Source organism: Patagioenas fasciata, chromosome 2 (genome assembly GCF_037038585.1).
Source record: "Patagioenas fasciata isolate bPatFas1 chromosome 2, bPatFas1.hap1, whole genome shotgun sequence".
Lineage (NCBI taxonomy): Eukaryota > Metazoa > Chordata > Aves > Columbiformes > Columbidae > Patagioenas > Patagioenas fasciata.
In genome coordinates this window covers 50470108-50495542 of record NC_092521.1, presented here as the reverse complement: position 1 = coordinate 50495542, position 25435 = coordinate 50470108, and the positions used below count along the sequence as shown (strand labels likewise).

The following is a 25435-nucleotide window of genomic DNA, read 5'->3' as shown; positions in this document are numbered from 1 at the left end:
CTTTCTCTCACTGCACAGGGAGGGGACTGGGCTGGGGCAGCCCCCATTTATATCCCTGCAGGCTTCTGTGGGACCCATGCTTCTTCATTGCTGGTGATTTGGGGGTGTTTAACTCCTTCCTTCCTTCCTTCCTGGATGAATTTATCCAGAGTCGCATTTATGCTCACACTAGTTGAGAGGGAGCTCAGGTATCAGTGCTCCTCTCACATGAGTGGGCGAGCCAAGGAGCATCCCCCACTTCTTTGTGCAGACTCCCTTGCCATGGTAGGTCCCCAAAATACTGCAGAATCACTGCTGTTGAAAATCGGTCTAAGCTCTTTTGTGCCAGAGATGTGGCAGTGATTCCTATCCAGCCCGTGTTGCATTCAAGGTTATCAAGCAAAACCCAGGAGGCAGCATCCCTGGTGCTGGGTTTAAGAAGTTGTGACCAGCAAGGAAAGTCCAAGGAATCTGAACAGGCAACTGGATGACCAGCCTTTAAAGCTGCCCTGGAGTTAATGAAATGCAGTCGCATGTATTTTTGCCAACCAATGCATCTGCCTTAATAACAGAGGCAAATGTAGGATCTTCCAACTGATCTCTGCCAAGGTATTGGCAATGAAGTTGAGGATGGTGCATAACTTTGGGTGAGGAGAGGCTTGGAAGAGAGTTGCAGTGGCAGCTGGAATATGCATCTGGTGATACACAAGCGCCTTACGGCATCTAAAAGGCACCTAGGGGAAATACTGTGTGACTAGTTAGATAAGTTTGATATGAAGAGGGTAGCAAGGCTGTACTGTTGTTTATCTCTCCTTGACCAACAACATGCAAAGTATGCTTTTGTAACACCACGAGATGGGAGGGTACCATCATTTAAGTGTGTTATTAAGCTAATGATGTATAAAGAGGTATTAAAAAGCAACAACAATGATCTGCTACATCAGCAGTGCTGGTAATTGAACCTTTTGTTTATGGACCAGTGCAACTGAAAATTGAGGGGGAGCACCTCCTGATCTGAATTTCTCTCTGTAAGAGCATCTCTGTGTCCTCTGACTATGGATGGAGCTGAGGCAGCACCGATGGGCACAGGAGGCAGATGTTTGGTACCTTCTTCCTCGTCTGTGCCAGCAAGTTCAGCACCCTCTGAAATGTGGACTTTATTTTTTCTTAGAATTTTGAATGTGTATCCTCTCTTGCACCAGATCTTCTAAAATTCTAATTTAGACGAAACCTGAGGGGATTTAAGTTTGCATATTTTCCTAAGAGGCTTACGCGTCACACTTAGTTGCTCTAGAAATTATTTGAGTTTTTTTTTTTTAAGTACACAAAAAGCCACATGCACATTCAAGCTGTCCTGAAATGTATTGTCTGGGGGTTAGTGATAGAAATGTGGTGTTTGAACTAGTAGTAAACTGAATCACTGAACATCAGGGTTATTTTGAACTGAAAAACATTTCAGTAATCAGATTTGCAGCACAGCTGCTGGAGCAGTTGTAGGAGCACAACTGGAGAGGCTAGCAAATTGCAAGATGGATTAGAAACTGCTTATGCTGGCATCAGAGAAAACAATTTGTTGTGAAAATACGGCCCAGGAATACATTAATGCGCAAGCACCCTTCCAAGCACGGGGGTATAAACACACTGAGATCTGGAAACTCTTCATTTGCAGGTCAAGGCAGTAAGGCAGCTTGGTAGGAAAGATATTAGGGTAATTGGGGAAAAAAATAGTGGTAGTCAATGTGGACTTTTATAATTTAAATTCATACTTGTACTTCACCGTACTGGGGTACAGCGGCTGTCGCAGCTGCTTGACATCCACCAGCGGGGTGGTTCTGATGATGGCCAGCTTAATTTTTCATTACGTGCTTTCAGATGGCCTTTATTTTCTACATTTATTTTTTTCTATTTACAGCGGTTTTTGGAGGGCTGGGTGCAGCTCCACAGTTTGTGTTGCCTTTGGGGTGTTTGGAGGTTGCTGCTAAAACCAAGCCTGTAACAGGCTTCTTCCTTGCCCACTAGAACAGTCAGAAAACTTGGAATGCTAGGTTTTCCTTACTTATTTTCATGAGAGGTGGAAGAAGGATCTGACTCAGCATAGAAAACTGGTTTAAAACAGCACTGAACTCATCCATGCTGCTCAGAGGGGTGGTCAGAGCTCCCTTTTAAACTGCTGGTTTGTGTGCAGTGCTGCTGCTCCATCATCTTTCATCTCTCTTCAGTCAGTCCTCATAGGAGAGATTAGATGGACATCACTGAGAAGTGAGTAGCATTTATCTGGTAAAAAAGGCACGGGGCAAAGAGGAATATGGCAGTGTGAATGACAGGCACTCTCTGTAGATCTGCATCTGTGTTATTTTATCAAAGAGCTGTACTTGCAGCATTGCAAGCTCTACCGTGGTAAACGTGGGACTGATGTTAGGTGGGTGATAAACCCTTGAAGGAAGGAAAACCAGAAAGCACAAACTGAGGAGGAGCTGTTGGGAAGTTTCAACTTCTGTTTTGCTACAGAAATTTGTCTGGAGTAAGTTTGCTTCTGGTTGGGATCAATAGGATTTAGTAAGGTAAGGAGAACAGAACAAAACTGATTAATATCCAAAGGTACAGCTCAGCTAGTGATTGTCAGTTTGTCAGCATTACTAAGTAACCAGCTCTGAGGACCTTCTCATGCCCTCTAACCCACGGCGTTCTTTTCTGTTCTGTTTTCTCTGCAGACGTCGGCTGATCTCCCAGCGATCTTCTCTGGAGACTCTGGAGGACATAGAGGAAAATGCCCCACTGCGAAGGTCATTTTGTTTACTCTCTCTCCGGTTACTTGTCTGTGAGATGTGTACAGACAGACCTACTGTCCCTGTGCATGTGGGAAACCAGCTGGGTGTTCACGTTAAGATGTTCTTTATAGTGGGTAAAGTGAAACCTCAAGCACCCTACAGGGTGGTAGGTGACATGAATTACACATTCCCTAGATTTAGGGTATTAAGTAAAAAGTCAGTATTTAAATTAAATGTCGGGAAATAAAAAAGTCAGATTTGATTAATAGAGAAATTTGGTTATAACTAACAGGAATTCCTAGCTTCTAACGCAATACCTTTAAGAACTAAGTAGGCTGGTTTAATAAAGTAAGCTTTTGAAGGGTAATGTTTTTAGTATTCTTATTTTTTATGGATTTTTATATTTTTTTTTTCTCCACGCACATGGTCTTATTCCAGTAACCAACGTTACTGTCATTCTGTATTGGCTGGTGGGTTTGTGACTGCTGCCTCACTAATAAATCTGCCCCATCCCTGTTATATCAGCAGCTTCAGTGCGGCTTTATTCCTGCATCCAGGAGGCCACAGCTTCTCTGGGCACTGCAGTAATTAGTCACTAGGGTGATGGAAAACGGAGCAACTGCTTAACAGTTCAGAAGCGGGCTGAGCGGTAATCCGACCGGTGCGTGGTATGCTTCCAGGTCAGCTGTTCAGCAAGGCAGCAGCTTGATTTTGAATGACTCTTTACCGTGGGACCTGCAATTCAGCTGGTTTATATTGATGTTTAGCCCATAGCCTTGTTTATCTACATGCAGTTTGGCTGTCTCTCCCCACCTCAAAGCAAAGACTTAATAGCAGAGGCTGTACCAACTGGCCTATTACCAAGACTTGATTATTTTTACCAAGCTTACTGTTGAATGCTTACCAGCATGTTATGAAGCAGTCTCATAAATGATTCAAACGCATAATTGGCAAAAGATACAAACAAATTATGGTTTGCCAGGCAGTATTTTTACTTGCTAATTTGCAGAATTGGTGGTAGAACCTCTCTCTTGGTGTTATCTTCCTGTGAAGAAAGTAACAAGGCTAATTGCAACCCGAGGCTGAGGGAATGTTAAGGAGTTTACTAGCAGAAGGAAGGGAGAAATGGCAAAGTGATGGGAGCCCACCTCAGGGTGTGCCCGTGCAGCATTTGGGGACAGCCTCTGGAGGCCTGTGGGACTGGTGGGCTGCGGTTTCAGTCCAACAAAAGGACCTCTTGGGGTTGGGAAGCTGCTGAACTCTGCCTATGTATAGGAGAGGATGGGGAAAAATAGATTAGGGAGCCTCAACACAGAGGGACTGTGCTGGTCCCGTCTGCAGGCAGAGGATGCTTGTCCCTTGTCTCCACGGAGGATGCAGTAGCTGCGGTCCAGCAGCCCTGGGCATGCAGCGAGCGGAGGAGTTATCCCCGCTGCCTGCGCGCTGTGCTGTGCCGTGCAAGAAAACAGCACTGAGATAGAGAAAAAGCTTCCACATGCATTGTGGTTTCAGCTGATTAAAAAGAGCAAAGCTGGAAGTGGGGGCGAATATTGCTGTTTGTCTCATCTCTCCTCCCTCTGGCAATTTCTTTCTCTAAGTGCAATTTAAAAAGTGCATTCAGATGTAAAATAGATTTAAGGATTAATGTTTTGAAGAAAGGTATTTTTTTTTCTCCTGAGGTAATTTATTTTTAGTTGTTTTCTATGCTGTCAGGAATGTGAAAAGTAATATTTAGAGTAAAAAGTAAATAGGCATTATCCTTGCAAATGAGAGATTTTTACATGTTTCTAAAATTAAAAGAAGAAAGAACTTTCCTTAGTAACTCCTTTATCAATAGTTGAGGAGGATACAAAATTGTGTGTGTGTGTTGCTATAAGGGTGAAAATCCCATCTTTACCACGTTTTGTTTTAGTTTAATCTTTTTTTCCTCTGAAAGCTTGGGCTAAGCTGTCACAGCAGATTACAGGAAATTTTTTTTGCGGAGATTTTTTCTATTACATGTTTTTTTGTGTGTGAAGGGAGGGGTGGTGGTGCCTTTTCTTATTTTTTTTTTTATTATTATTATTTTATTTGAGCTGTCGCATTTCCAGACGTATTGTCTTTATTGTTCTTGCTGATTCCTAACACAGGGTGACTTGAATCATTTGTCTTGTCTTTCCTTCCTGCCTTTGTGTAGATTTCTTGGCTGTACGGCAGGCAACTGAATACTTTTATTTTTTTCTTCTTTCCCGCCCTCCCCCACCCCGCAACTGATTTCTTTTTCAGATGTCGGACACTCTCAGGATCACCCAGACCAAAGAACTTTAAGAAGGTTCATTTTATCAAGAACATGCGGCAACATGACACCAGAAACGGCAGGTACTGTGCATGCAAAGGCTGCTTTTGCAAAGGCAATCCATGGTGCCTGAGGGAAAGGGCAGGGTCAGCATCCCCATGCAAGGGCACAGTGTGCTATTGCTGCTTAACCCAATGTATAATAATGGGCTTTAAACTAGTCCGTGAAGGTGCAGGTTGCAGTGCATCCTTCTTCCTCGGGTGAAGTGAGGGTCAGTGGAAGTGCTGACCTGTGGATTTTCAAGACCTGTGTCTCCATAATGCAGATAACTTGCGTAAAATGAAAATCAGTGGGAGTAAACTGTGCATTGTCTGCTTGCGTTTCTTCGAGAGTAGTGCCAGGTGTGAGAGGCCGAACCTGCTGGGAAGAAGTTTAGCAATGGCTGAATGATGTTTCAACATCTATTAGTGGGTGTGAGGGTAGGCGTCAAGCTAGCTTGCTTGTCAGGGCTGCCTCTGGCGGGAAGCTTAGCGGGCAAGTAACTCAGGAAAACAGCTTCAGGGACAGGTATTAAGATTATCCCGAGTCTTACAAGATAAATTACAAACGTGACAGATCCCAGTCACACCATTGTGTCCTCCCAGGCGCAATGTGCTAGGGGTGGTGGTGGCAAGGTGAGGAGTGGGATCCTTGTTTTTGGGGCAGAGGCAGGCAGGGGGGCACCCGGGGGTTGTGTGAGGGGTGCATCTGCCTGGATTGCAGCACCAGTGGGACGTGTACAGCAGCAGTCAGCAGGGACTTCCCTTACTGCAAGGGCACAGTGCCTCTCACAGTGTTCCCATCAGCAAAATAGGTTCTTTATGGCAGCATCATCCACCTCAGAAAGGAAACCAGCTCCTCCCTGCTTATGAAGACGACACCTGCCCTCTCCTTTTTTCTCCAAGACAATTTCGCCATGTGCCTCATGATTTTATTCTTGTCCTTCCAAACCTGAATAGGTTTGAAATAGGCCATCTGAACAGGCTTCATGTAGACTAAACCATCCCACTGAAAGTCGACCCTTGCCCACGCCTGTTCTCATACAACTGCTGTGGGCAAGAACCATGTACGTTCCTGTGGACTGATTCGTGCATGTAGCCTATGGTTTCCATCAAACATGGAACCAGGTCAATAGAAATTCTGACATTACATTGAACCACAAGTTTTATGAATTGAATTCTGGTAGGTGTTACTTGGCTTGAGTAAAATTTTCCTCATGTTTATTCTCACACGTACAGTTAAATGAAGTGAAAGGTAGTAATCAACATAAATACTGCAGAAGGTGGCTCTGAGAGATGATGGCTTTTAAGAAACAGCTTTTGTAGCAAACCAGACGTAGGCAGAACTGTTGACTTAACTATTGTCTGACTAGCAGCCAGTTATTATCTTTACAACGAATACATGTGGAGTCAAATGCTGAAAAGCAGCCCTCTCATTTCAGTCTGTTTTGTGCATAAATACATGTATGCTTTATGAATTTCTTATAGGAGAAAATACTTATTCCTAAGGTTTTATTTCACAGAGAATGTTTAATTTCTGAGATGCCTACAGAAAAAACAGTCATAAACTTGATAGAAATGTCATCTGAAAAAAATGAATAAATATTTGATTCATTAACATTTTTTTCAATCCATTGCAAAAAAGTGTTTGTAGGATATATCCTAGCATTTTGTCTTAGCTTATATATCAGTTGTTATGTCTGATAATATAACTTAATATTTTTCTTGCTAAGGAAACAGTGAGTAAGCTTCTGCTATTCAACTGGCTTCTTTATCAGCAGGCACAGTTTTCCAGAATATTTCCACAATAAGAATAATAATAAAGATCCCTTTAGGTAGAAGACAGATACAATAAGAATAAGATACAAAGTTTTAGAAACGCTTTTCATCCTATAGACAAAGAGCCACAGCAATATTAGCTAAAAATAAAATGGAAAGTCAACAGTTTGTGTCACCCCAAAGGCCAGCTAAGTCTAGCAGTAAGTAATCCGAGCACATACCCTGTTTTTCTGATGTTGTTGCAGTCACTGAAGTGAATAGGAATTCTAGATGAGAAGGACCTCTGGAAATCCAAGTGGATTTGTTCTATATGTTCATCCTAAAATCAACAGAGTTTCTGAGTACCTTAATACCTTTAAAAAAGTCCCTGCTTCCCTGTGACCGGAGGAGCACAGGTATTGCAGAGCATAGAAACACCTCTTGGGACTCCTTCCCATGCCCAGGACCTCGTTCCAGGCAGCTTGTGCTTGGTCACGACACTGACACTGAGCTGTGCTGGAGTTGGGCTCTTTGCGCTTTTTCTAAAACCCCTGAGCCTTCTGTTGCGGCATGTCAGCCTTTCACTTAACTTGAGGATCCCACCTTTGAAAACTTCTACACCGAATATATTTTTGAGTGGTGAATTTGATAGCTGGTCATTAAAATAGCTAGCGCTTTCAGTAATTGTTTCTCTGGCTTGTGACTGTGAGTGTCACAGCAAAGAAAACTGCAGTGTGGATGATGGAATCCTGGAACCATTTTGGTTGGAAAAGACCCTCAAGATCATCAAGTCCAACCATTAACCTGACACTGACACTAAACCACATCCCTAAGCACCTCACCTGTGCGTCTTTTAAACCCCTCCAGGGATGGTGACTTCACCACTTCCCTGGGCAGCCTGTTCTAATACCTGACAACTCTTTCTGTGAAGACATGTTTCCTGATATCCAATCTAAGCTTCCCCTGGTGCAACTTGAGGCCGTTTCCTCTGGTCCTATCGCTTGCTACTCAGGAGAAGAGACCAACCCCCTCCACGCTACAGCCTCCTTTCAGGTAGCTGTAGACAGCGATAAGGTCTCCCCTCAGCCTCCTTTTCTCCAGGCTAAACAGCCCCAGTTCCCTCAGCTGCTTCTTATCACACTTGTGCTCCAGACCCCTCACCAGCCTTGTTGCCTTCTCTGAACTCTCTCCAGCACCTCAGTGTCACTCCTATAGTGAGGGGCCCAAAACTGAACACTGAACTGATGCTTAGCCTCACCAGTGCCAAATATAGGGGGACAATCGCTTCCCTAGTCCTGCTGGCCACGCTGTGTCTGATACAAGATAGCTCAGGGCTCGTTTGTCTTCTAACTGCTCATATTTGTGGCTCTCAGCCTGTGAAATGAGGTGTCCCTGTCCTGTGGCCGTAAGAATTCTTCCCCTCTCAGCCATGGGGGTGACACAAGCTGAGCAGTGATGCTCTGGGTACAGCCTTCGACAGTCCAGCAGCAAGGCAGGACCGGCTGTGGTTAAAATAAGAGTTCATCTCTACAAACATTGCAGAAAAAACTGACCATTGATGACATTGATGGTTGATTCTGGAAAAAAATGAAAGAGAAAAGGTTTTGGGATTCATTTCTCAGAGTTTTATGATCTGGGAAACTGCTTTATGGCTTGAGCTGCATACTTAGGTTTCCAAAGAGCTGGGAAAAACTTGAAGAAACTTGACCTGCAGAAAACTGCTGCAGGGTGGAAGAACCCAGTCTAGACTTATATCCAACTGCAGGGGTGGAAATCGTGTCCATACAGAAGTTAGCAGCATCTGAGGGTGACGGAGCACTGGAACAGGCTGCCCAGAGAGGCTGTGGAATCTCCTCCTCTGAAGACATTCAAAACTTGCCTGGACACATTCCTGTGTGATCTGCTCTGGGTGAACCTCCTTTGGCAGGTGGGTTGGAATAGATGATCTCCAGAGGTCCCTTCCAACCTCAACCGTTCTGTGATTCTGTGATCTATTTCAGCACAGAGGAAAAATCACCTGTGCCCAGACTGCAGCTTGTCAGCCAGTCCTTTTAAAGCTTCCTGTTTATGGTTCTGTGCACTGGTTAAACCGGTTTCTTCAGATTTCTAGGATGTAGCTTATTAAAGGAGCTAGAAAATTAGGTTTCCTAGACTGTATTGTCAAAACAGCCTTGTAAAATAACACAAAATAAATTTTCCCTTTAAAAGAGAAAGGCAAGGCAACCCTGACCTACAAGTTAGCACAAGTAGCAACCAGCATGTGGTTTCACCCACTTTACTCAGCAGGTTTATTGGTGGTATCTTCCATAAACTGTGAAGCAGAAGATTCCCTATGCAGCAGGAACAGGCCACTGAAACAACAACCTGAGCCAGCTGAACAAACAATTCGTGGTGAGAGTGGGACAGGAACATTTCTAGAGTCATCCCATATTAGCAGATATAAAAGCAGTAAAACAGTGCTCCTCTCCCACCCCCATGCTATAGCTTTCTCAGTTTTTTTGTTAGTATACGTACAGTTCCATGCCAGGGCCAAACAGCATCCGTAGGGTATGAAATGTCTGGTTTGGTGCCCTTTTGATAGTTCCTTATTACTTTCAGCCACCTTCCAGCAGCCCCAGCTTGAGCTCCGGAGACTGCAAAATCATTTCTGCCACCCAGACAGCATCCATGGTTTCTGTGTTTCACCTTTGTGTGCACGGCAGCAAAGCCCTGGTAGACAAACATCATTGATGAGCTATGAAAGAAGAGGCTACAATATTCTGCATGTATATGGTACATATGATATACATCACATTGGCTGATGGCAGCCTTTTTGTGCAACACACTCAAACCTAGACAGACGCTAGAGAAAACAGACATTATCTTCTTCAAGTCAAGTGAAGTGCTTATTCTGTTGAGAGCCTTGTGCTCAATAAGTTTTTGTAGTTTTATAGGATACACCTCATTTAAGAAATTGCAAGATTAGCTTGTACAGTCTCAGACAACTACAAATTGTCGGAGCTCTCTTGCAAAATAATGGTTGCTCTGAACCATAGTAATCAGTACAACTTCTTGGTGAAATATGAGAGTTAGTGAGTAAAAACCTTTTCATGAAGTCATTTTAAAGATATCTAGGTGGCACAATAGCAATCGGGGCACGTAACCCACTCTGACTCGATCTGCTTCTGATGTCAGAGATAAGTCATTCACTGCTGCACAGGGTTGTAGATGCTCTTTGTTGAAGAACTGAAGTCCAGGAGACTTCCTTTTCTCCCACAAACAATAATTCCATTTTCTTGAACAGCAGCCAGCTACCACCACACCTTCTCTAAAGTGCACTTTATGACAAGTTTCTGGACCTTCTGCTCCAGCAAACCATTGCCGGCCCTCAGAATATTTTTATTTTCCATGCATATCATCAGTCCTCCAAGTAAAATGCAGTTCTGTCCCTCTGTGATGAGCTTCTGACCGCTGCCTGCCCTGCTTCTCTTCCAGTCCAGCACCTAAGGCTGTTTTGAACCAGCCCTCTCCAGCAGGTTTTCTGGCATTCTGGCAGTGGAAGCTGTGCGCTCCTTTCCTGCTCTGCCTGGGAGATCTTTATGTAAAGACAGTCCCCCAGTTGGTTTTTTGAAAGAAAGGCAGTATTTGGGAAAAAAATCTGAAAAAACTAGAGGCTGGGCTGATGCTTTCTATTTCCTTTCTGGCCTGATTCCTGATACACACAGCAAGTTTTTCAGTAGTAACTTCCCTCTGTTGTCTCTGCTGGTGGACATGGAAGCACTAGTTTGTTTAAGTAGTAAGGATTGAGGGGGTTTTGTTTTTATTGTTGTGGTTTTTGTTTGGTTGGTTTTGTTTTGGTTGGTTGGTTGGTTTTGTTTTTTTTTTTTGTTAGGGAGGTATAGGGCATTTGTGGAAGAGCTGTATTTTTTGAAGAAGCCAGAGGGAGTGGGGGCAATATGCTTAGTGGGTACTGTGGTTTTCGGAATTCAGAGCTGATTTCTGATGTCAGCCTCAAAATCTGTGCCAAGTTTCATACATCAGCAAACAAGGCTTCCAGTGAACAAGCAAGCTGTTGTGAGTAGCAACCATTCAGCAGTAAGCAGTGGCAAGGACAAAATTAATCATATGCTGGGTTTTTTGCTGCCTTTCTCAAATGTGAAAAATTATCCCCCCCTGCTTTATAACTTAGTGATGCACCATGAGGCCATCTTATGGGATCTGAGATGTTTACCATAGGTAAAGGGTGTTGTAGCATTCAGACAAACAATGAAATCATGCATTATCTGCTGCAGAAGAACTTCCTAATGCTGTATGCATGCCTATTATTAGAAACCTTTCTTTATTAGCAGGTAAATACCACTTTGCTTTTAAACATGCTTTTAAGGAAGAAAATAGGATTGCTCTAACAGAATGATCCAGGAGAAGGAAAATTGATCATTCTGCATTTTCCCAAGCATTACATACAGCAGCTCTCTTGGGGATCTAAGCCCTTTCCAAGAAGGATGACTAAGCTGGTCCCTTAAGGAAACAGTGTTTTAACAACAGTGTAACCAGTATGAGATTTGTAGACACATACAGTGTTTTTGGGGCAGTAAAGAACAGAATAGCTTGCTAGGGTTTGTTGTCCAGCTTTGACCAGTGTAGGACAAAGAATGAGAAATTCAGGTGAAATCCTTACACACAGACCTGTAGCACATAATGTCAGAAAAAATAAATGTTGAAGAGCAGGGCAAGGCAGTGCAGTAGCCCTGACAACCAACCTAGCAGTAGGTCCTAGCATTTGGACCACAAGTGAAGATTTTTAGAAAGGTAAAACACCAGTAAATTCTAAAACTAATCAGATTAGAACATGGCACAAACTGCCCTGATTGTGTCTCAGAAGAATTTGAGGGAATGCAGCCTGTTGGCCAACTCTAGAAGGGAAAAAGGGTCTTTTTAGCGTGTATTGTACAATTGTGGTGTCCTGAAGATAACAAGGAAAAAGTATATAGGGCCATGGTTTAGTGCTAGAGTCAGGTTATGGTTGGACTCGATGATCCTGAGGGTCTCTTCCAACTGAAATTATTCTATGATCCTATATTTATAAATAATCAGTTATTTATTAGCATTTTATATCTTTGGTCTTGAACAAGCTTCCCTTGGCTTCTTGCCAATCTGCATCTCCCAAAATGATAATAATGTAGTTACTGGTGGTCCAGACAGTTTAATGGAAAGTGGATCTTGACTTCAGGGTGGTTTTGATGTTGCCTAATGATATGTCAGAGCATGATGGCTAAAGGCAATAGTGTGGCTGTAAAACAAACAGGTTGCTCTAAGATATGTGATTTAATGCCACACAGTGACTTTGCAGATGATGCAGAGATTTGGAGACTGGTTAAAAATACAAGGCATTTGAGGTAAGAGTGGCCTGGATTCTGGGATAGCTCTGTGCAGGCAGATAATGTGTGCTTTTATGTAGCCAAATCTTGAGCTACCTGCCTATAAGGCAATGAAGGCAAACTGTGCTTAGAGGAGGGATTCAGCCCTGACAGTTTAGTGACTGAGACAGGTGCGGCACTGGAGGAGAAGGGGCGATGGGATCAGTCGTGCCTGAGTGTCAATGCAACATCAGAACCAAGAGGGCTGATGTGGTTACTGAGCACAGAGGCTGGCGGGTCGTCAGGGTTAGACACTGATCTTAAAGGTAAGACTGAAAGATGTGATGTTTATCTTCGCCATCTGTGCAACCACTGAGGCCAGTGATGCTGCCCAGAGAGCAAGAAGGGTGATGGGGAAAAACTGAAAAAGACTCAAGGAGAAACCTGGGAAACAGTGAAAGGATCTGAAAGCTTATGACAATAGCAAACTTTGACTTCATCCTTGAGTCAGTCTGTTGCAGGAACAGGAAGCTGAAAATCAAGGGAGTCCTCTGGTTTAGCAGAGAAAGATCATGTCTAGTAGCTGGAAATTCCTGTCCGATAAATGCAGACTCCAAATCATCCATGGAGTTGTGGTGTGCATCACAGGTGGTTGTTGGTGTGGGTCACCGGGGTTGCTGTGAGTTTTGACTGTTTGGTTTCAGCCACAGCGATGAGTTGCCAGAACGACTCCTTGCCTCTCTGGGTGCACTCCTCTCACCAGGGCTCCTTTCACTAGAACAACGTCTGTCTCAGGTTCCAAGTAATGTACTCCAGGTAGTCTTCCTAGAAAGCCTGTGGAGGGGATGGGACTCCACTACTCATTTGCTGTGTAATGTATGGCACAGGTTTCAGCGCTTCTGTGAAGAATCAGTAGCGTGGTAGCCTACCTGTGAGATAAAAAAGAGGAGGGAGAAATCATGCACGATGGAAGTTTTATGATTACAAATTTCTCAACGGTAACATCTGTTGCTTTGCTTATTGTGGTGGGATTTTTAAATTTTAGTCTTTGATTTCTTTTATTTTCTTTTATATTTTAGAATAGTCCTTATCAGCAGCAGAAGATCCTTCTGTAGCATATTTTCAGTGCTGCCATATCGAGACTGTACCCAAGTCGGGTATGTATATTTATGCATGTACTACATAGTCTTTCTGGGCCTGCATGTAGACCTGATAAGAAGACAACAGCATGATAGAGGCTAATGCTTTTATGTATCTACTCTGAGAAGAGATAAATGCACTTAGATATATTTGCCTTGTGGAACATTACCAAGTTGAAACTGCAGCTCTCAGTCACCAATTTATTTATATGTGTTGTGGTACCTTTGGTTATTAAACCCTCCTGAAATCAATGTTATTGAAAAATACACTGGTTTTATTGTCTGTTCTGACCTCACTCAGCTTTGACAAAACAAGTATTCTAGACATCGCAGCTTTTATTTTATAAGGAGTTTTAGCTTTCTCCTTCTCCCACACAAACATGGTGCTACTGTATCTAGATTTTCAGAACTATAAAGAAATATTTGGATTTAAACATAATACCCTTTTATTGTACATTTAACCATTAGTCAGATCATTCAGTCAGTTAGAACAGACTATTTTGGCCATACTACCATGCAGGTTCTTAGCTGGTATAAGCAACATCCCTGGAGCTGCTGTGCATCCCTTGGTGTGCTGAGATGCTACACCTCTGATAGAAAAGTTTATTTGGATTGAAGCAGTTCTCCAAAGGCTGAGAAGGCTTTTTGCTCTTGGAGTGAACCTGTTGAAGTGGAAGAAACTGAACTTGGCTAGGACACGTTGCCTGGCAGGCTCTGGGGCACGGCTTGCTGGGTGTTTCCAGAGGCACAGCACAAAGCTGGGAAGGGTCATGCTGGTGGGTGGCAGCTCCATGTCCCTGGGGCGGAGGGTGAAGCTTGGCCACCGCGGCCACTTGCCAAAAAGCTGGGAGTTCCCTGTAGCTTGGATCAGCTCAGAGCCTGCGGGACTTAAATTCTGTGTGGAACACTCGGCTGATACACTGAGGTGCATTCGAAAGACCCACAAATCATCCAGAGTCAAATTCATCAAGTGCAAAAAGGATGAATTTGGCTTGTATTTTTCAGCCATCTATTCAGTTCTGGAGGATGATGTGCCACAAGTTGCTTTTGCATCAGTAATTCAAAACAAAGGGAGATTATTTTTAATGCACAAAGAAAGGAGACACCTTTATAGGACAGTTGACTTACTCTCCTGTCTCTTACAGTACATTTTTTCTCTTGATTAAATGGGGATGACACATGAGGCAAATTCTTGACAGACTGACAGCTTTGTTTGTTCTTCTTGGGTACACTGTCATTCATTTATGGTCATTTGCCTGTGGAAATTGCATCTTTATTGAAAACTGAATATATTTTGAAATGCTGATGACTGGTTATAGTTTCTAAATTAGAGCAGTAACAAGCTCAACTGCAAACCTAAATATTATTTCAGCATGTCATGTCTTGTGCTGTGCTTACGCAGCAAGAAGGGCATGGGATGAGAAAGTAGCAAGTGCCAGAACAAAACAATCCAGCCCTGTTCCCTTTGCTAAAAAGCCAAGAATTTTAAAAAAGATGCCCTCTGTCTTTCTACCAGAGCATCAGAGGAAGAGAGAAACAATTCAGTGGCACCTCCTTCCAGGAACAGCTGGTGCAAAGAACAGATGAGGCAGTATGGCATAAACTGTAGCCACTCTGTTTGGGCTGCACAGTGTTTGCATGCTTCTTTGCACATTTTGGATATGTGGTGGGAGAAGGGGGAGACACTAGTACCCTTTTGAGGTGCTGTAGTGACTGCACCCTTTAGCTTTGCTTTCTCTGAATCTCTGAATCGCTGATGTGTGTCCCCAGGCAAAACGTCCTGACTGGTTTACATTCTGCAAACATTAGTGAATAGTTTAGGAAAAGAAATTGTTGCAGGGAACCTTGGCATGTCCGCAGTTAACACAAGCTGGAGTAAGCCCTGTCAGGAGTGCGGGAGAACGGGATGGACGCACATGCAGGGGACGCTGCTCCTTGTGAGAGGAGCACACGGCGGAACTGCTGCTGCTTCTCCACCTCTACCATGACTCATGGGCACTGTGGCCACTGAGGAGATCTCCAGGCACAGCTGTGTTTCGGAGAGGCTGACAGCTCCCGTTATGTTGTATATGCAGCACAGAAGAGCTCTACTGTATCAATGCTGGCAGATAAACTGCACTAGCAGACCTGTTCAAAAAACCTGTCTGAAAGGCAGTTCCCACAGACACAGTGAAACTCTACCTACATGGCCAGGGTGGATGGGGCAGCATCAGCCCTTGCAATGAGACACAAGCAGTGTCCTCCTGGCTGTGTCCTTTTCTTGCCCACCTTCATGCTGAGGTCAAGTTACAATAGCAAAAACCCTCCCCAAGCCCCCAGACTGTGTTTTTCAATGGTTGTAGAAATACAAATGAAGGTTGGGGGGGGGGGGTGTGGCGAGCAGAGCTGTGGAAATACATGAGAAGATGAAATTTGAGTTGTCCCCTGGGTTTCCCGAGTTCCCCTCGCTGGCAGCTGGGCAGTTGCCGGCTCACTGGAGCGTGGCTGGCAGCAGGTTTGTGAAGGGAAATGTGCTCCAGAGCAGCACAGGGGCTGCTGGTGATCAATGGTGGTTTTTACTGCTGGTGCTTTCAGAAGGCCCATCTGGTGGTACTTGCTGGGGCTGAGAAGCTAGGACAGTGTGTGCCAGGGGAATTACTTTCTCTAGTTTTCTTTGTCATGCTGAACAGAAGTGAAAATTACAAAGCAAAGAGTGACACGATGGGGAGAAAGAAGTCATGAACAGAAGTAATCCCCAGAATTTTCTGCCTTCAAAATTTTGTCCGTATCTTGTATCTGATGGAAACTCAATGCTTTAGTTTATAGTGCTTTTGTGCAACTAAAAAGGAGAGAACTAAAACAAAATTAACACAGGTTTTGAGACATGTTATCTCCTGTTGAAGTCACCAACAGGCAGGTACTTCGTGGATCTGGGCCATAAGTTCTCCTCTGCAGGTCTGGCTACATTAAGATTGCCTGTATTTTTGCTGGAGATCTGAAGAGTGGCACAGCGTCACCCGTTTCCATGACCAAGAGTAGGGTAATGTGCAGGACCAAAACTTGAAGACATTGAAAGCAGTTTAAGGAAGGCTATACTGCAAGGCAGAAGCTGAAAGAGGCACTGAGTGTCTTCCCTGTTGGCTTCCCTTGGCCCCCAGCATCCTGCAGTGTTAAGAGCCCAGAGTCATCAGGCCCTACCCGGGGTTTAGTGGTAAGAGAGCTGCCCTGTACTGACAGCGCTGTAACAGTGCTATTACCTCTGCTATTAAATTGACACACACACACATACACTCGTCATCATTACAGGCTGATATGCAGAGGCAGGTAGCACATACAGGACCCAACAACACTGATATTGTTGGCTGAATGCTTGGCTTTATGTTGTTATGAAATACAAAGTCGTGTGATGCACAGGTTAGAGGTGAGACAACTCAAGGGCTAACAGTGCTATGGCAGGATCAGTTGTGCAGTTGCTACTCTTTTTTTCAATGTGTTGGAAATCTTCATGACTAAAGGGTATTAATGATGTGGATTTTTCTGCTGAACAACATCTTGTTCACCTGTGAAACACACATGCTGTTACCACAGGGATTTTGTGGTAGCATTTACAAACAAAACACGTGCATGAGGAGATGCAGTAGTGATGACTAAACTTTTTTTCCCACTGTGGAGAGATACTTGTGCTTTATAAAAACTGGTTCTCCTATCATTTCTCACCATTCACTGATATTTTGCTGTGGATCGTGTTGACACCGCAGTATTCTTTAATAATACTTACAAATTTGAAACATCGTATCTAATATTATGCTAATACTATTCTTCAGGTTCCTCTTACTTAAAAATAAGTTCGTCTTTCGTATTGAAATATAATGTTCTGAAAGATGGAAGAGCTACTTTGCAAAGGGTATTGAAACTGTATTTCTGGCTTAGCATCCACTTCATATGTTCCTTTCAGCAGATGAGTATTAATCTCCATATAGCTCTGCAGAGGGGCAGAAAATGGGAGGTAATGACAGTTATCAGCGATGCACCTTGTGCACCCCCTGAGCTACTGTGGCACACACCTCCTTTGTCAAAGGTCGTCATGGTGGAAGCTCGTGGCAAGTGGAGTTGAGCCTTGGTGCTGTTCCTCTTCCAGGACAGGGGGAGATGCCTCAAGTCACGAACAAATAGCCGCCCCGCCACACACACACTCAGCACATGCACACACGCGCTGATCTGCTCTAGGCCCTCAGAGGGGATTCGTGTCATGGCAGACCAAAGAGTGGAACTGTTTGAAGATGGGTTAAACAAGACTTGAAGGAATTATTCATTTGGAGATGGTCCGCAGATGGTTTCTGGTGAACTGGATTTCAGCTCTTTGAGACAGGAGCTGGTGAATCAGACACAGCAGATATTAGCCCTTTAGGCACCAGGCAGGTTGTACTCTATGAGTGCCAGGATCCCTGTGCATGTCCCCAAAGAATTGTTACGACCCAGCTGTCCCTTGTGACCAGCACAGGGGAACATGCCAACAGATTTCTGCCCACCTAACTCCCCAGCATGGTCTGTGCAAGGGCGATCTGTGAACCCTCCGTGTGACCCCAGCTGGGATGGAGAAGGACCAGGTTCAGTTCTGCCTCCAGATAGCTACCCTTGAAAAGGCAGATTTCCTGGGCAGAGGAAGAAGGGAACCCATTCCCCATTGCTTACCTGCTCTTGAAGCTTCTCTAGACACCATTTCTTAACTTCCAAGGAGATGGTACAATTCTGACGGTCCTCATGCATATTTTTGGAGTTGCTCCATGTGGTCTGAAGAAAAGCTTGGAAGATGCTTGTAGAGAACTGAGAGCAGTCTGATTTTTGTTAGTATTTTAAGGTGCATAAGCATTTTCAGAAAAGTAGGTGGCCATGTATGTCTGTCACTGTTAGTGGTTTTACAAAGGAAGAAGAAGGTACCATATTGTCTTTCCCCCCAGGAAAAACAGCAATGAAGTTAACTGGGTTTATAGTTCTGTTTTTTTCTTCGGCATCATAATGGTTCATAATTTTAAACCATGTTTTTGACTTTTTAGTGACTTTTTAGGCTTGTTTTTGTTAGTGGCAAAAACATTCACAGATTGAAATCATACCTATTGGAATGATATTTTATTTTGTGATGTTATAAGAACCTTTTTAGAGCTTCTGGGGTCCTGTGAAGTCCCACCCAGGAGATGGATCTAGAAGACCCGGGGCAGGAGGAGAGCTGGTGGTGTTGCAGGGATGCGGCTCCGCAGCACGGCTGGTCTGACATCCCGTTCTCAGCCTTTGGGCTTGCAGTGGCACTGGGGCTGGAGGTGATGAGCTACAGGGCAGAAAATCCAGAGCATCAGGCTGTGCTTGTCCTTGTAAAACCAGCCAGTTCACTTCATCTTTTATTCTTCACAGCAGTGAATTTGTTAAGTGGTTAGAAACTTACCTGCAGCAGGCAGAGCTGCTGAATATTGCTGTCTTGACAAGAATATTGGTATTTATCTCACTGAACTTGCTTCCATTTAAGGGAAGTGACAAAATATGGGTAATTGAATGGATTGAAGCCCAGGAAATGGACCATTCTTCTGAAGTAAAGCAGCAAGTAATTAGATAAAAAGAATTTGTTCCCTCAGAAATATTACAAACCAGCTTCATCTGGTTTCTGAAGATAAATCATTGTTGAATTTAACTTTGAATTTAATTAAGTGCTTGCCAGAGTTCAATGATGCTGCAAGCAAGATGTTTTCAATACCATCACCCCAAATATCATGTAGCCACAACAATCAATGGGTCTATAGGCCAGGCATTCCCAGTGGCCTTAATTATCTAAACTCTGAGATCTTTGTTTGTTTAAACTGGGTAAGAAAGTTGTATGCAAAAGGAGGCGAAAAGAAGCATTTAGGTGAGATTGTCTCACGCACCGCACCCATGCTGTCACTTACTTTGGCAGGCGAGGTAACAAGCATTTCAGTGAGTGTGGAAGACAGGAATATTTACAGGAGAAAAGAGAGCATCCAGATTGCCGTAAGGACAGTAGCAATAAGCTCACAGCAAAGCAGGATAGTCTGTTATGCCCTCCAGATTTGTTACCCAGTGCCTTGCTATTCATGCCCAACAGATTTTGTATGCCAGGCAATTTTGATTAAGTCATCAATCTTGGCTTGGGGAAGAGTGACTATCTGTTTTTAGCCTATGACAGAGAAACTGAATTAGCTCTGCTTTTCTTTGCCATTGCCAGCCTTCCTTGCTTCTCCCAAACCAAACACAATCAAAAACCAAGTGCATGTCAGCTTTAGAGAAGGACACCTACATCTGTTTTTTTCCCACAACAGGACATTTCAAAACTAATCATCCCATACATGAATTTTATGGAGCCATTGTTGCTCATTTTTGTGAGTTGCCGTGTGTTCCCTTAGGTTGAAATTAAGCAATGAATCCCAAAAAGTTAATATGTTTACATTTTGAACTTTTATTCCACCTTGGGCAAAACATCAGGACAAAAGCTAATGTGCTGACGCCTGAATATGTTTGGAGAGAGAAAAAAGATACTGACCCATTAAACCCATCTTCCCAGGAGTTTCTCCACCTACTCTCCCTGTTAATTGCCGCTGGAGTTGTTCTAGCAACACTAATGGTAATTAGGATCTGAAAGCTCTCGATCAATTAAAGCAGGCAGTCTCAGGCAGCGGGAAATCTGCTGCTGGGCTGGCTGGCAGCACATTTTTCCAAAGATGTCATTGTCCTTGTGCATATAAACAGAAACATTAAGTAGAAGTTATTTACAGTGAAGGATACGAACAGTATCTTTTCTTGATGTCTCATGAATCACCTTTACTTTTAGATTAAATCTTAACGGTCAAGAATCACTAAGCATAAAATACATACACAAAAGGCTTAGATCTCTAACTAACAATTATCAGATTCCTTTTGCAATGAGCAGAAAGCTTTTTCATGTATCTGGAAATCTATTTAATATTTCATGGACTCCTAAATTATTCACAGGTTTAAGTGTTCAACTGTTGCTGTCATTTAAAGAGCAAGTGCCCAGCAGGAGTCTTCCATGAGGCTTTGTAGATCACATCAAAGCATAACGTTTGATTCATTAAAGCAATGTTATGCTTCCAAAGGTAATAGTATCCAATTTATATTTTGTTAATCCTGGCCTGACTAATAAAAGATACAGTGAGATTTCCTGGTTTTTTTATTATCTACCTGCTTGGTAAAACTTTTCACCATCCCACAACAAATTTGCAATCCCAAGTCACCCAGTACTGTTCCAAGAACATCTGTGAACTCTCCCTAGGTGGAGAAACTTTTTTTTTTTCCTGCAGTTCTGGACAACTAAAATGATGTGCTTAGTTCTGAGCGTAGCTCAGAACGCTGCTCAGCTTTCTGGAAATGGTGTGCACGAATAGAATATTTAGAGCTTGACACTGGTGTAAATCAAGGTAGCTCCCCAAACTTTGTTGAAAAGTGGGATCTAGTTTTTTGCATCCTAAGAAAATGTCATCCCTGATCTTCTCATTTCCTCAAGCTTTCCCTGCTCAAAGAAATTGAAGGTAGCAGAATTAAGTTCACATTACGCTTTTTGTTGTCAACTTGAATCCCTTAAAAACTTTTTTAAAAAGCACTTTCGGAAAATAGAGGAAAATCAAAACTGAGGAAGAAGGAAGTTTGCTTAAAATCCTCTTTGGCAAGGACCATCTTTCCTTCTCTCTATTTTGTAATCACCTTTTACTACTGGCTATTGGTTTGTGCAGTTTCTCAGTGCCATCAGTGATCTAAATAAGTTAAACACAGTGAAAGCTTGATTTATTTTTTTTTTTTTTAATATGAAGTGTCTATTCTCCATATGCTTCTGCCCCATGGTGCCCATGGGCCGTGGTGCCACGCAAGGGCATGTGTCCTGAAGGACTTGGTGGTTGTGGCTGACAGCGCTGCTGGGCTGGATGTACCCAAACAACCATCCTGACTGCTCCCCAGAAAAATTCACCCGTTTGGAGAGGGCAGAGGCAAACCCCAGGTCTTTCCTCATTGCTCTTGGGATTTCGGGATGTGTGGGGAGGAAGCAGCTGTGCTGGGGCTCCCCCAGCAGCAAGGTGGCAGCCCCTGGGTTTGCTGAGGCATTTGTGAACTTATTTGTCTGTAATAGGAGGGAGGGGAAAAAAAGAAGGTTGTCCTGCAAAAGCTTAACTAGCTTGGTGTTGGTTGTCGTAATAAGGAACTCAAAAAGCATGAGGTAAAGTCACCTAGGAATTTCATAGTAAGTGTTCACTGAGATCTTTTACCAGTGAGAGGAGGATGTGCAAAAGCTGGGATGAGCCTCTCCATTTATACATTTACAAGAAACTGCATATTGTTCAGTTCCGATTTTCCTCAAGAGACGGAGATTAATTCTCTGGTTTATGGACAGGTTTCTTTCCAAACACTAATATTTTATTACTCTGGTTTACAACACAAGCAATCATATACTATCTGGAAATACAGAGCATATGTTCAGGAGCAGTAGAAGCTAAGTAGCTGTTGCTACTCAGGATGAGGGATAATAACTGCAGTGTTGTTCCCAGGGTCCTGAAGGTAGAGTCTTCCTCAGAAACACCAGAAAGATAGGGAGAATGGAGGTCTTAACATCTACTGATCTTCAGCTCATGTCCAGGGATCATTCCTGTGCGTGCTCACGCTTTTCAGCTGACTCTGATCCCTGCTCCAAGAGCACTGATTTATTTTCAGTCCTCGGAGCTGCTTTATTTTTTTTTTTTAATTTTTGTTTAAAAGCTGCTGTGCCAATTCTTCAAAGGGTGCCGGATTTTAATTTGATGAGTTACAGACTTACCTATCCTAGTCTGTTAATTGCATGGAGAGATTTTTCCATGAGTTATTTTCAAAGTTGTAGTGGCATTATTCCTTACTCTGTGTCTGTAAAGTTTTGAATTGAAGGAAACTAGACTGTTCTTATGCTATGTCAGGTAATTCAGATTTTTGTTTTCATTTTTGGGGTTGGAGGCTTCCTCAGGTTGTGCGTTTGTTTCTAGGATAAGTCCTGCTGAAATGGTTATTATTTGGCATTTATCTTTATGAGAAATAGTACCTTTATGCACATTCTGTGCAAGAGTGGAGAGCCTAATCACATGTTTCTGACAGAGGGTTATTTTTACATAATTATTTGTCTGACCCCTCAGTAATACAATATCGGGAAACAGGAATGATAATGTGACACTGTGCTAAGTGAACCCCAATCAAGAAACTAAGAGGGCTTTGTTGGGATTAGAAACTTGATCCAGTCTTTTCCTTTGACATAGAAGTACGTTTTCCAGCAGATGGACATGTTGGATTTTCTAGCAGTAAAGTGCATGATTTATTGGGGACTCACTGATTGCCATGTTTCAGAGAAATAAAACGAATGACAGGTTGGAAAGGGAAGATGAGAAAACAGAGTGTACAGAGACAAAGTAGGAGAAAGCTCAGCCCTGAAACAGGATGAAGAGCCTGCACATGGCTTCTCCCTGCCTCAGTGTCAGCATCTCTCCCACACAGATTTTTAATCACATACTTGGACCTCAGCAGAAATCAGCCAGGAAAATACTGTGAGATAAATACTCTGCAGTTGTATACAGCTGTCATTTCCAGAGCACTAATTTGCTCATAGTCTTTTTTACCTTCACTCACATTTTGATTGTGAGGCTAAAGTGTGGGATACAGCCAGGTTGTCTTTAGCATCTTATGTATCTCCAAGTGTAAGATGCCAAGTGGGTCACTCTTCCTAAAGTGGATACCCAGGTTTCCACCGAAGGTGATGGAGGGCTGGGTTTCTCCAACTGGCCTCCATCAGGAGGGTCACTGGGCTTCGGACATTCTCCAGAGGAGCAGGAATCCCTCCCAGAGGCTTTCATGGGCAACTACCTCTGTCCAACAGCATAGGGGGACATAGGTTTGTACTCTGGGAGTGTCCATCTGCTGGACATGTGGCTATCAAGTGTTCAGGCTAAATTTCTGGGTCTCACCTGGAGTTTATAGGACTCCCAGTTCTCTCCCAGTCCCAGCTTCTGTCAGAGGCACCCAGTTACTGGGAGCCTTGCTTTATACCATAGGTGGGGTATGAGGTGCAACCTGGAACAAAGTGGGTTTTTTCTGTAACTAATCACTATAATGTATTTTAGACAATGCAAATGCTTCCTGTAGAAAAAGTTACCCAGGCTGTGCTTTGCATTGGCATGTTTGGATTAATGCTGCTATATGTTATTTCACCATTGGGTGCTGGAAGGTGAATAAGGCGTGCATGTGTATTAAGAGATGTTTCTGCTCTGACTTCTGTTCCCCAGGGATATGAAGCTGGATGGTGGACGCCAGTGCCATTCTGCAGGAGTGTGTCTCAAGGAGATAGTTGGTCTTGAAGGTGTGGAGCTCGGAGCAGATGGGAAGGTGGGGATTCTTCAGTTCCTTAGATCTTGTGTAGTAAGGGAAAAAATGGCTTAACAAATAACAAGCACAGATATAAAAATAAATTATAACGTGCAGTGTAACACAATAGGTAAAGCACAGTATGTGAAAACTGAAATTTGGGAGGACTGCCCAAGCTGTCAGTGCAAACAACTCTATCTCCTTGAAGAAATTTGCCTCTGGCAACATCTGAGTCTGTAAAGCATTACTGAATCACGCAGCCTTCCCCTGGCTCTAACAGGAGGTATATTGTCAGAGGCTTGAAAATAATTTCTGGTGAGAGTTGTAAACTGTAAGTCTGTTTGCTCTTAATTTTATTTAATAAAATAAATTTTGTTTAACAGTATGTTTTTCCAAAGAGCAGGAAGACAGTAATACAAATCTGATGAGTATTTCAAAATCCAAGAGTGTATTCACTTGAATAGAAAAGCAGTTAGGAATCTTTAGCGAAAGTGATCCATTTTATACAAATATACAGAGGAGAGACAATTTTAATCATAAATTTAAACTTTTTTTTTTTTTTCTGAAAGCCTGATTTACTTTTTACAGTTCAGTTTACCCAGTCTGCTGTCAATTATGGACTTAAAGGCCCTAGGTCAATGCTGCTACACATGATCCGCTCACCTAACCAGGTGTCAGGCCAGACCACAGGCTGTAAATTCCTGAGGACAATCTGTCAGCTTATAAATAAATGAAAGCTCACATGATTTATTTGATACCTGTTCTGACCTCCTCATAAACCAGTCTAGAGTCTGAGACAACTTTTTTCTTCAATATAATAGTATTTTTGGATAATAAACCTAGAAGAAGCAAGACTTAGTCTATTCCTGGCCAACGGTGCAAGCAGAGAATTGGTATGCTCTAAAAATAATTTTGTCACAAGTTATTCATTCACACTTAGTCCATATTGGGATGTAGTAAATGATCTCCCTCAACCATGACTGTAAACTGGTAGCTCACTTGTGACAGCAATAAGATTCTGCCAGACAAAATCCTAAAGGAGAAAAATACTGGAGAAAGTCCTTAAGTTTAGCAATGTTCAGGTGATTTGCCTCTGGCAGCTCTGTGCCGAGGGACCCATATAGATGATGCTGTTTAAGTAAAGTAGCAGCTGAAACCTGCTACAGAGAAGGCCCTGTAGAAAAAAACCAAACAGAAATGAAATTGACATATTTTAAAATCCGACCCTTGAGTAGGATTTTTAAATCCAGGGTATTTAGAGCTTGTATGTGTGCGTGCGTTTGTGGTTTGGTTTTGTTGAAGAACTAACGCCTTTGCAAAAGGTTTTTTTTGCATGGATAAACTGACTGCATTGAAACAAATGCACGTGACTGGTGTTTGTTCATCTGTGCCTAACTATTAAATCCAGAAAATCCTCCTCTAATTTGGCTCCCCTTGCTTCCAGTTGGGATGCACTAAAGGCACAACGCTGCGGCTGAGCTGGGCTGATAGTAACTGTCTGTCCGTTCTTTCTCTTCAGACAGTTTCTTACACACAGTTCCTATTTCCCACCAATGCTCTGGGAACTCGGAGGAACACAATCGACTCCACCTCATCCTTCTCCCAATTTCGCAATGCAAGCCATCGTAGCCTTTCTTTGGCAAGAGCTAACAGCACCCAGGGGAGCATTGACGCAGGTAACTTCTCAAGAAGCGTGTTTTAATATCCTTACGTACCCCGATGATAGGCAGTTATTGTGAAAGACAGACATATTTCATGGTTTAGCCCCTTATTT

The 25435-nt window shown here is 43.1% G+C and overlaps 2 protein-coding genes across 6 annotated transcripts in view; one reads left to right on the top strand and one right to left on the bottom strand.

The window, feature by feature from the left end:
* The window catches only part of CABLES1 (Cdk5 and Abl enzyme substrate 1), a 75724-nt gene that overhangs the window by 33463 nt on the left and 16826 nt on the right, over positions 1-25435 (top strand). For 4 of the 5 annotated variants that reach the window (XM_065830261.2, XM_071804193.1, XM_065830264.2 and 1 more), the window contains exons 2-6: positions 2691-2762; positions 5013-5105; positions 13234-13311; positions 23583-23682; positions 25181-25337. In XM_065830261.2, coding sequence (XP_065686333.1) covers positions 2691-2762; positions 5013-5105; positions 13234-13311; positions 23583-23682; positions 25181-25337 — 500 coding nt within the window. The remainder of the gene's footprint in view (positions 1-2690; positions 2763-5012; positions 5106-13233; positions 13312-23582; positions 23683-25180; positions 25338-25435) is intronic. The other variant, XM_065830263.2, reaches the window with a different exon arrangement.
* The window catches only part of TMEM241 (transmembrane protein 241), a 93837-nt gene continuing 86786 nt past the window's right edge, over positions 18385-25435 (bottom strand). Inside the window, exon 15 of the mRNA XM_071804195.1 lies at positions 18385-18595. Within this exon, the coding sequence (XP_071660296.1) occupies positions 18427-18595 (169 nt within the window). The 3' untranslated portion in view covers positions 18385-18426. The remainder of the gene's footprint in view (positions 18596-25435) is intronic.